Source organism: Labeo rohita, chromosome 17, assembly GCF_022985175.1.
Source record: "Labeo rohita strain BAU-BD-2019 chromosome 17, IGBB_LRoh.1.0, whole genome shotgun sequence".
Classification (NCBI taxonomy): domain Eukaryota; kingdom Metazoa; phylum Chordata; class Actinopteri; order Cypriniformes; family Cyprinidae; genus Labeo; species Labeo rohita.
In genome coordinates, this window is record NC_066885.1 from 19,576,524 (window position 1) to 19,588,756 (window position 12,233).

Below are 12,233 nucleotides of genomic sequence, written 5' to 3' on the forward strand. Positions count from 1 at the left end.
CTGTTGCTCTCCAGCTGTGTTGTTTTGCTATAATGTGAGCTGACCACTCAGGTCCGCAGAAGGTAGGCTGGCCGCAGGGTTTGTGTGTGTGTGTCTAGTCTCATGTCTCGGTGAATAAGGCGCAGTCTACCTGATCGTGACTTAAAGCGGCATAGCGTTTGTGTCCACACACAACCGTGAGCCTATAAGGTCCTGTTCTGTGAGTGACAGAAGCATAGCCTACCTCTCATTCTCTCTCAACTCTTCCCTCTCCCACCTATGACGGCGATTCTTTCAGAGGCAAACAAAACACTTCCTGTCCACCTGAATGAGAAGCAAGGAAACGAGCTGCCGTGCCGCATTTCTGCCGCTGAAGATATCAGAAAGGACTTTTTTCTGTGTGAAGGTTAAAGGCTAGCTCAGGCAGCTCCTCTGTAAACTTTTAACATCAAAGGCGGGAAAGCCTGGAGAGCCAGAGCCTGTTTCCACAGGAGAGCGGCGGTTTGAAAATAACTGCTTGTCCGTTTGGCAGACCTCTGAGAAAATGCCTCACAGGCCGCCTCTCTAAATAATAACCAGTCTTGTTAGTTAGAACTAGGCCTGGAGGCTGAGACAAAAGATGGTGTTTGGCTGACCGTGAGTGGCCCTCGGGGCACGAGGCCAACCGGCCCTTTAGTTTCAACCTTGACTTCATTCTAGACCTGTTCTACTTTTTTTCCCTTATGGAAACCGGTGCATTTCCTAGAGTGAGAAATACAGCTGGACATTGGATGAAATGTGCATTTTTTTATTTACCTTCTCGCATCATACCGACGGTCAGACACTTCATGAAGCGGCAGGCTTGGCAGGACTTCCTTCTACGTTTGGTGATCTCACATTCATTGGTGGCGGGGCAGCTGTACTCAATGTTTCCTGTGGCGAGGCATGTAGAGAGAAGGAACAGAGAGTGTTTAATGACTGCCAACCAAAACCTTATTTCTATAGCAATCCAGCAAGAAATAGCACACAATAAAATAATATTTTATATACACACACACATTTAAAGGTTTGAGGTTGGTATGATTTTTTGATGTTTTTGAAACAAACATTTTTGTTAAATATTATTAGATAGTAATGTCACATAATCCTTCAGATTTACAATCCTTTTTTCATGATTTAATTCCTGAATAAAAAGTATTTATTTTAAATGTAAATCTTTTTGTACCATTATAAATGTCTTTACTGTCACTGTTGAATTCAAATAAAATTCTTACTGACCTCAAATTTTAAATATACATTGATGTACTCTCAACAAATAAAATACTGTAAATGCAAACAGTTCAAAAGCAAAGACTGAAATACAGCAATCACTTCCCATCATATCTACATATGTGCATGTGACTAAGAGTGCAAAAGGTCACGCAAAAAACGCCACTGGCTCTTCTCAGAGTTCATGTGTCACTGAGCTGTGTGAAGCTGCATAGGCAGGCAGACAGGCAGGCCACACTTTACTAAATCTAAACAAAGACCTGCAGGTCACAATTCATCTCAGAATGAACTTCCAATCACTTGGTGACCACTAACATGGCTCCTCATCCTACCAATCGCCCACATAAACACACACAGAGAGCCATGAGTTTCCCACTGCGACTCCTGGCATAGAGTAGACTATTACAGCGTGTTCTTTAAGCATGCAATGAAAAAGCAATGATATATGCTTGTTATTGCAACAGCACATAAATAGAAGTCTGATGAGTAATCTGGCACACAATAAAAGCATTTAAATAGTTTTCTGGCTGTATTATAAGAATTAGCTGCCAGACATAGTAATTTAATATAACAAATTTAGGGTTTGGAACAGCTTACGGCAGTGCTAAAACTCAGTGTACAAAGAATTTGTGCTATAGAATAAGCATTATACGTGCACACACACTTCTTGGGCTGAAACAGACTCTCTCACACGCGCACTCATGCAATTAACATAGGGCCCGTCTGGGACCTCCACACTGATGAAATATTTCAGAGTTAATCAGACTTTGTAAACACTGATTTGTATTGACTTCTCTTCTGTGAACTGATGTTTCCTCATTAAAAAGCAGATTAGCAGCGCGAGCAGGGGGGCTAAATGCTCAAGACTGCTAATTCAACAGGAAACAGTATTTAAAGTATGCATGTCCATTAAACTGAGCTCCAATATTCATTAGTCAGGTAATCTCCAGAATCCATTAGGGTCTTCGGATTGGGAGGAATGCATGTGGAATGGGAAGATGCGAGGTGATTCTCACGAGGGCTGAGGCCGGTTGAGTGGTCTTAACCAGCTGGGAATGTTTCGAGGGTGGAAAAATCCTTGCCAATCTAATATAGGTGCTTTCCTACCAGTAGTTGAATGCCAATGGCTTGAGTGCTGTGTCCAGGTTATCAACACAGTGGAAAGGAGGCTGTATGTGTGTGTGTGTGTGTGTGTGTTCGCTGACAGGATAGAGTGATGTGATTTGAGTTAGGTGGCAGTCGATTAGTGCAATGTCCATTGTCTATCACTCAAGCGGCTGGCGAGAGGTTTCAAACAAGATATAAAATGTGCCTAGCGCTTCCTTTCCACTGCCTGTCTTCATACTAAACGCTACACTTCCATCATTCATCAGTCGGAGTCAAATGCCAATGAAGCTTAATATGACAACATGACCTTGGGCTGACCTTACGCTACAGCTATGAAGTAGGGAATGGATTTGGGAATGTTCTGAGGTGCCATTCTTGGTGTTCCCCTCCTGTATTTTGCCACCGCCTGGCTATGAGTGGCTCAATTGGGAGGTGATAGATGCAGGTTGTCAGGTGGCATTGGAGGAGTGCCACCGGAATGCCAGCTGCCAGTGATTTGAGTGGCCATGGCGCCCGTGCCGCCGCCTGTCCCAATGCCCCCAGCCGAACCGCGGTCCTGACGCCTCTACATCCCTCAACTCCCCAACCCCGCTCCTTCCTTCAAAAACCAGCCAGTCTGGAAGTCAAAAAATGTCCAGCTGGATGGGATGTTTTTGGAAATCACCAAGAGTTTTATTGGCTAATGGGATGAAACATACCGATATGTCAAATTCCCACCTTCCGAGGCTCTGGATTGCGCTCAGGCCGAGCATAATATTTGACCTATTTATTCAGCACCTACTTTGTTCCTCAGAGCTTCACTGCCACTTCTAAAAAACTAGCACCTCCTGGAATATTCAATTACCTCTAATCTATTGTTTGAAATAACTGATGAAGCTTGTTAATCTGAAGGAATAAGACAGGAAATGTTTATTTCTTTGCAGCAAATACCACAATAAGCCAGAGCATTACCTCCCTCTGGCTTTACACGTCTACTGGATGCAAAGCTGCTTAGGTGGCGTAAAGCCAGCGGATGTTGGATGTATGGAATTGCTTTGGGGTCCTTAAATCTTGTCCTGGAGGGCCAATGCCCTGCAGAGTTTAGCTCCAACCTTGATCAAACCCACCTAATCAAGTTCTTCAGGATCATTAGAAAATCACAGATAGGTGAGCTTGATCAGGGTTTGAGCTGAATTCTGAAAGACCGGGTTGGACTATGTCCCTCTGACCCCTTGGCCTTCCACCTAAACCTAGCTGAAGTTCTGGCTGAGAGAGGGTAAAAGCCAACCTTGAATGGTCCTCTTGAAAAAGGCCTTGCAGGCCTCGCAGGAGGCAACGCCGTAATGGTAGCCGGAGGCGATGTCCCCGCACACCAGACACAGGCGCTTGGGCATGGAGTTCAGCATGTACTCGCATTTAATCTGCGAGTCCTCCGTGATGGTGCTGGAGCAGTCCTCGTAACGCTTGGCTCCGGCTCCGCTGGGACCCAGAGCGCCGGTTGGGCCGTAAAGAGTGGGTGAGTCCAGACCGTTCTGGTGGCCGTTCATGGTGGAGCTGTAGCTACCGCTGGCGTCTGAGGAGCCACCGGGGCTGTGGTGATTTACGCTGTCCGTCAGTGAGGCAGGGCTGGAAGGTTCCGTCTTTATGTAGGAGGGGCAACTCGACTCAATGTGGCGGTCCTTGCTGGACATTCTGCAGAGCAGCCTACATGGACAAAAATAATGGAACAAACACAAAAGTGTTAGTGAGCATAAATCTTCAAGAGTGTGGAACCCTATGAAAAATCCAGCATATGCTGGTTAGGTATGTTTTGAAGCATGGCCGCTGGTTTGAGCTGGTCCTTAGCTGGTCAGCAGCCATGCTTCAAAGAATACCTAACCAGCATATGCTGTTTATTTTTCAACAGGAAAACCAAGAAAATGATTGCCTGAGAACTTACACGCTGCCTTAGATGCTCCCGTTCTGGTAAATTCATGCTAGTCTAAAATGATCGTTTCAGTAGGGGCGACTTGAAATGTGTCACTAACACCAAGCCATTGAAAAAACAAAAGAAATAGAAACATACAACCCCCCAGCCCTTAAGAGCAACTCTCCATATCACACATGGGTCCACCTGCGCCTTCGCCTGAGAGAACAGAAGATTCAGCAGCTAAAAAAAGCCCCTGATTGTGAATTCAGAATTCTAGTTTTTTAGCATGTTAATGACTTCTCTGAGAGGAAACATAAGAGGAGAGGCATATGAGAGCCAGTGTGCCACAGTCCCTTGGGTCTCACTAAAGTGTCTGAGTGGTTGTATATCTACAAGGCTGTAAAGAGGAGAGCTAACATCGCTACTCTAGCATAGCGTGCAGCCAATTGAGTTCTTAAGAAATGCGGCACAACCAGCTCAGTCATGTCCTAATAGTTTCAAATATATAAATAATTTCTGACAGTTATCATAATGATATATTTAGAATTTTTATCCATTTTTATTTAACAAAACTTAGTGGTGTTAGGTTGTAACTGATTATAATCAAAGATGGGTAGATTACTTACAAATTGTAGTCTGTTACTGATTCCAAATTACATGACAAAAATTGTAGTTAGTAACATAATCCATTACATTACACATTGTAGGTAATCTGACTACTTTCAGATTACTTTTAGATTACTTTTGATCTAACTTCTTTAAAAGGGTCATTCTATAATTAGGGGTACATTTACAATTTGACAATGTGAATGAAACAGTTTTACTATTTCCCAAAAAACCAAACATGACCTTACATAGCTGTTTTGAAACAATCTATATTGTATAAAGTGCTATATAAATAAAGGTGATCTGTAGGAATATGTGCATAAAATACCATCTATGTTTGCTACTGTCCACCATGTTACCTTTACTGGGTAACACAGTTGACAGGTAACTTAGCTGACATTTTTTAGTGTTTTGGGCCTATACTCAACATAGAAGCCTAGAACTTCAGAGCATATGGGTTTAGAAATATATTTTCATAAACAAAACATAAGTTTTATTTAAATTGTCTTGTTAAAATTTGCAGCAATAAAACTTGTTGACTCAAGTCAGTTAATCCACTCCTGACACAGGTTTGCTAGTTTAACCAATATTAGGGGAAAGAGAAAGAACATAACTTCTAGCATTTCATCCATGTGCTTATAGAGAAAAATATCATCATATTGTGCAAATTACACGAGAATGGGACAAACCATTCCTATTTGAGGGGGAGTTTTCTAGTGGGTAACTTAGTTGACAACGGACACAAATAAAACATGTTATATCACAACAAACACTTTAACACAAAATTACTTTTGAAGCGCACACCCAAATGTCTTGATAACCTAATCTAACTAAAGGCAAAACTATAACATTTATTTACATTTGAGGTCATTTCATGCTTAAATGCAGAGTAGAATGAGCAACTTTACAAAATTGGACAACTGAATACCAGGGTTGTATATGATACAAACATCATTTTTTAACAAAAGATACGGCTTTTTCAACATGTAGTAGTGTGATTGGCAAAAAAAATAATAATTGTGTACTAGAAAATTAAGCATCGGGGCTTTAAATTGATGAAAATATATTAAAAATATACTTCATGGACATAGGTACCAACAATTATAGAATGACCCATAACATTAATCTAAACAGGATAATCTTGTACCATATTGATATGAAAACGCAATGAGTAAGAAAATATATTTTGTTCGATGACATGCATTAAACATTACATTATGTCAGGGTTTCCCAAACTGGGGTTCATGAAGGAACTGCAATTGGTTTGAATTAACTAAATGTTAAAAATGTTAAACAACAATCAAAACACTAAATATTTTATTTGTTTACTGCTATTTTATAGCTATTGTGTGAATAATATGTAATCATATAATCAGTTAAAACGTAGTCTGATTCTGATTTTAAAATGTAATTTAATATTTTACAAGTACTACATTTTTGGAATCTCATTACGTAATCCTGATTTTTCCGTCAATATAAATTTGAACCTGGACCATTCAGATTCACTTTCGTTTGACAGGACAAATAAGTATCTAAAATTATTTATTGTCGCGTTACAAAGCATGAGTCAAAGCCTGTCATTTCCCCTGCACCAAAATTGTCCATCTCCACAAAAAAGTGCTAAAGGCCTTTTCTTGTGATTGTGGATCAAGAGGTGGGATCCGGTGATCAAATGCACCATGACAGATGAGCGTCTGCAGGGCGGAAGAGAGAGGGACAGTACGGAAAGCTCAGCGCCATCACTCACTTTCCAGTCAATATCAACTTGTTCTACATGACTCTAATCAGTGCGGAGGCGCAAAGCAGTTCCATCATCCTCGCCCGTGGCCAGTCACCATACACACTCACGCACACACACATACACGCATCGACGGACAGAAAACAAAAAAATCAGCTAGACAGACACAAACATCCAGTATCAATCCAGTAACACAAACAGACACCCACATAGTCAAAAGCAGAGACTCTTCAAAGCCAAACAAAAGAACAGGCCGACCACCCCACCCACCGCACATCGCTCGATACGCCAACCCATTTAGTTGAACCACCCCTCCACCCACACAGCCCTGGGAGAGAGGCCTATTAATGAGCGCTGTAATTAATAGATATCTCTGCTCTGTCTTACAGGAGGCTTCAAGGCCTGCAAGAGTGGATTAACCGTTTCCCCTGTCAACAATCCAGAAGACCCTGAGCTGGCTCCTGCAGGGCGTAGTGGGGGTGGAGAGCGGCACTTCACCACAACCGCGTCAATTAGCTGCACTTCAGTATCTACGTTTAGCAAAATGCAATCGTTCAGGGACTGTTTGTTTCTCTAAAATCCTCAAAGGTTTTGGGGGCTGTGATTTCACTGAGTGTGAGGTCACGCTCAAACGCGCTCTCTATTTTCCCTTAACTGCATTAGCGGTAAGGTGTGTAAAAAGCGAGATGATGGCGGAGGAACAAAGTCATTATAGAGACAGAAAGAAAATCACCGAGGATTTATACAGACAACACATCAGGAGCATTTTAACATGGAGATGGAGGGGGACAAATAAAAGAGGCAGTCTGGAAGACCACACAAAGGTCTTTTTAATTAAGGAAGCCCGCTTCTAAATGAGGGCTCTAAAATCTGGTCAGCTTGTAAAAGATGACTTCTTCTGAGGCCCATAAAGCAAGAGAGCAAGAGAGAGTGAGAGAGTGAATAAGACAGAGAGAGAGATCTTTAAAGAACCAGACCACCTTAATATTCAAAGGAATTTGGGAGAAACAGATCAAACAACATATCTAAAATAATAAAATACAATAAAATAAAATAAAATAAAATAAAAGAGAAAATATTTTAGTACTATTTTAATACTCTGATTTTGCAAGAATGATTAATAATGAAGCAAATAAAATTTAAATAAATTAAAAAAAACAACAACACCAACTAAAAATTATACTGCGGTAAGACCAGTTAAAATATTAGCAGGCCAAGAACAAATGAGAATTGGCCCAGTTAAATTTGCTATACATTTAATAATAATAATAATAATAATAATAATAATAATAATAATAACAACAACAACAATAATACTACTAATAACAATAATAATAATAAAATGTTTCATAGTGCTAAAATTATTAACTGTGTCATTTGTTGCATCAGGGCCAATGAAAAATAAAATAAAATAAAATAAAATGTACAGTATTGGAATCTTAAGAATGAGTGAACTTATAGTTATTAAAATAAATATTATTACTATACTATTAAAATAAAACTAAACTAAACTAAAATAATATAAAATAAAAGACAAAAAGTTGCAGTAATGGAATCCTCAGAATGGGTGAACTTATAGCTATTAAAATAAATATTATTACTATACTATTAAAATAAAATAAAATAAAATACAATAAAATAAAAGATAAAAAAGACAAAAAGTTGCAGTAATAGAATCTTAAGAATGGGTAAACTTTTAGCTATTAAAATAAATATTACTATACTATTAAAATAAAATAAAATAAAATAAAATTCTAGAAATGTAACACGTGAGAGACTATTTTAGTACTATGAACGTATTTTAGGCATGGTAAAGATATAGCTGGCTAACACACATGAGGATTTTGCAAGAATGATTAATAATGAAGTATATAAAATTGAAAATAAATAAGATATAAATATGTATTCTTACTAAAAATAATAATAATAAATAATAAAATAAACTAATTATATTGCAGTGAGAGCAGTGAAAATATTGGCAGGACAAGAACAAATGAGAACCGGCCCAGACGAAATATTTAAAAAAGATGAACTAATTTTAAATAAATTTAATTACTGGATACTGAAGTAATACCACTACTACTACTACTAATAATAAAATGTTTTGTAGCACTAAAATTATTAACTCTGTCATTTGTTGCATCAAGGTTTGGGGAAAATAAAATAAAATAAAATAAAATAAAGGTGCAGCAATGTAATCTTAAGAATAGGTGAATTTATAGCTATTAATACATTCTGGTGTAAAAGCTAAAAATGTGCTGAGTCAAGGCACCTGTTTCCTTGTATTGCAGTGAGAGGCAATCGATTATGAAAAAGCTCCTATTACACTTCTACTGATGCATCACGGACACACACGCACACACTCTCACTCACAGACAGGTGTCCTGGGGTGTGCGGAGGGCCACAAAGGTATTCTAGAACATTCTAGCAATGTCAAGGATGCATGTTGTGTATTTATACACAGTGTAAAGCCGGTTGAAATCAGTGAAAACACAAGCACCGCAGACTGTTTACACTCGCAACATATTCTCTCGTTCTATTTTGGGTAACGGAGACAAACTGGTTTTTGTGGGGCGGCTGAGAAACCCGCCTCCTGTCCCGAGCGACACAGAGAGTGCGAAGTCAAAACGGCGGGTAACAAAAGAGGAAAGGGCCAGCATTGTAAGAGCCCCTCATGCTTTACAGCGCCGCTCTTAAGGCTCTCAACAGGAGACACCCTGCTCTATAACTTTGACTGAAAGTTATTAGCGTTCTCTTTCTCTCGCTCTCTTTCTCTGCTCTTTGAAATTCTATGACTCTATTAATCCAAACCTGCAATATTCACAACTCTCTATAAATTCAATTGTCAGATGGGGGATTTTTATTCTAGGCCGCACTTGAATCCAAAATTAGAGGCAGTAAAATTCACATTAGCTCTAAGAGAAATGGAATTCTAAAGCCTATATTTTAGAAGAAAAGAAAGCCCTTTCCGACAGAGAAGAGACTATTTGAGAGGTAATGATTTTATCTGTTTTCACCACTGCCTGGCGCCGAGCTTCAATCCCACAGTGTGCCATTAACAAAAGGAGTTCTTATGCTGAAAAGCAGTGGAATTTAGTTTAAGCTTATGAATGGAAATAATAATCGTCAAGTGGAAGGGTAGAAAAAAGGCAGGCGATAGTCAGGCAAAAGACAAGATTAAAAAAAAAAGCACAAGACATAATCGGTTGTACTTTATTGTTCGAGACATCATTGTGATTCAACATCATAAATAGCATCTGAGTTTGTAAATTTAGCATTAATTATACCAAACGCTGTCAACATGTTAATCCCCTTGGGTCTGATGGGGTTTTGGGGGCCTGGAGAAGTTTGTAGGTTTTTTTTTTTTAGTATCTTAGTATCTTTTTTTCAGGTTCTAGTTAAAGTCTTATTGGGATAACATAAAAAAGAAATGTGACATCTTTTTTTAACTGCTATGAATTTTGCTGATTTAAATAAGTTAATTTAAATTTAAATAAAGACAGAATGATCTTACACAATAAAAACCAATATATATATATGGGTCAAACACGAAAAAAGGGTTTAAGCATAAAAACAATAAGTGTAATACTGCATAAGTTTTTGTTGTTTTTCCAAAACAAATATTAAAAAGTTTTCTGTTTACTTTAATTGCCTGTTTGTTTTCGTTTTCTGAGAAAAAATAAATATCATACATTTTTCCCTAATTTACAGAAGAGGGTTTAGCCCATTTGTCAGTAAGAATTTTTTAAAAAACAATAAAATTGAATATGCTCACTTATCCTTTTATATATTTGAATACGTACAAGTCAGAATAAGCATGTTGTCTGAATTTTAACATAAATATTGTGTTACACTAAATGACAATGTAACCATTTTTGACATGTTATTCTACAAAAAAGTCACTTCCGAGAGAGGAACACAAAACATCTCAGACGTGCAGTTGCTGTACAAAAGAACAGAAGTTTTGACATGCCCCGACATTTGTGGGTTTTTTTGTTTTGTTTTGTTTTTCAGTATCTTAGTATCTTTTTAGTATCTCAGCATCTTCTTTTTAGGTTCTAGTTAAAGTCTGATTAGGATTAAAAAAAAAAATAAATAAATGTAACATCTTTTTAAAAATAAAATCAGAAATGTGGTGTTGCATTATAGCTAATATGTATTACAGAAAATTACAAACATATAAATATGCAAATAATGAAAAATAAATACAGATTACTTAAAAAATCTGATGTGCAAGAAATAAAAATATATTGGTTCTAAAAAATAAAATAAAATGTGAACAACTTGCCAGCAGAATAGTTGTTCAGCCCTGCTTTCTCTTGTCATTACCGAAGAAATTCTCTCTCTAATCATGAACAATAATCATTGAAAGAAAGAAAGAAAAGTCACTTCCAGTCATTTCCGAGAGAGCAACACAAAACATCTCAGATGTGCAGTCGCTGTACAAAAGAACAGAAGTGTATTCCTGATCTTATCCAGACTTCAAATATTTAAGCCGTCTATTTGATAAAAGTTAAAAATCAGAGCAAATCTGCGACCAAAGAGATTATTGTTTTCTTCTTGTTTTCCTCTAGCTGTCGACTCTCTCTTATTTTATGTGCTCAGGCAAGGTGTCACAAATCAGCAGGAAAACAATTTTGGAAAACACAGCCACTTGGCAATGACAAGGTGTCATTAGGCTGTTTGATCCAGTGCTCTGACAACTATAGAGGCAAACATATAATCATTGCATTAAGGTGCAACCACTGAGAGTTTCTCTCTCTCTCTCTCTCTCCCTCTCTCTTTCTTTGCCGGAAGCAGTAAGTCTATGTGATCAGGGATAGCTGGAGGCAGCACAGTCTGCTAAATGCTGGAACAGAACTGCCCATGAGAGCTATTGACTGTTTAGATGCATATAGCAGCGGATGTGTGGGAAAAATGCTTTAAAAACATAAATATCTTTCTATTATCATATACAGTGGGGTCAAAAAAAAGTCTGGGGCTTGTACATCTTTTTTTTTTTTTTTTAAACATTAATGTTTTAGAATTTTGTATAAAGAAAAATTTCTAAAAAAAGAGAAATTATCAGTAATAAGAATAAGAAATTAATAAGAAGTAATAAGAAATTCTAAAATAATAATATACTGGGGGAAGAAAAATAAAAACAATTAGAAAAAAAAAATTCTGCTTTTGTACTCCTAATTATTCCTTTCTGTTAAATAACTGCATTTAATTTAAGAAAATAAAAAATGCATTCCTAAATTTGTTTGACTCTTAGAGTGAGTTAAAAGCACATTTGCTCTAGAGAAAAGCTGTAAGATATTCAATTAAAACTGAACTGCCTTTGTACTGAAGGGATACTGATTACACTTGTTCCCGCATGAGAAATACAGACATGTGAAACAGGTTGCCTTTTCCGGCTGTATGGGCAGATCAATTGTTATAACATTACTGGGTTGGAAAGTAGTAATTCACTTCATTGTCGATGGACGCCTGCAAAATAACACCTCTGATTACATGCAATCAATGTGATAATGGCAAAAACACATTTGTACAATGGAGCGAGCTGCCGTAAAAATGCCAGCGGCAGGCCAGTGGAGATGAGGAGCTAACGCTCCACTGTGTAATAAATACTACAGGAGGACCAGTAGCCCTTAGCAAAGCTCCTAATACAATATTGCAAATGCA

General features: G+C 38.0%; 1 protein-coding gene across 14 annotated transcripts in view; it reads right to left on the reverse strand.

Moving 5' to 3' along the window:
* Positions 1-12,233, reverse strand: part of esrrga (estrogen-related receptor gamma a) — a 212,192-nt gene that overhangs the window by 68,698 nt on the left and 131,261 nt on the right. For all 14 annotated transcript variants that reach the window (XM_051133268.1, XM_051133261.1, XM_051133269.1 and 11 more), the window contains 2 exons: positions 3,602-4,017; positions 775-891 (listed from right to left, as the gene is read on the reverse strand). In XM_051133268.1, coding sequence (XP_050989225.1) covers positions 775-891; positions 3,602-4,004 — 520 coding nt within the window. In that variant the 5' untranslated portion in view covers positions 4,005-4,017. The remainder of the gene's footprint in view (positions 1-774; positions 892-3,601; positions 4,018-12,233) is intronic.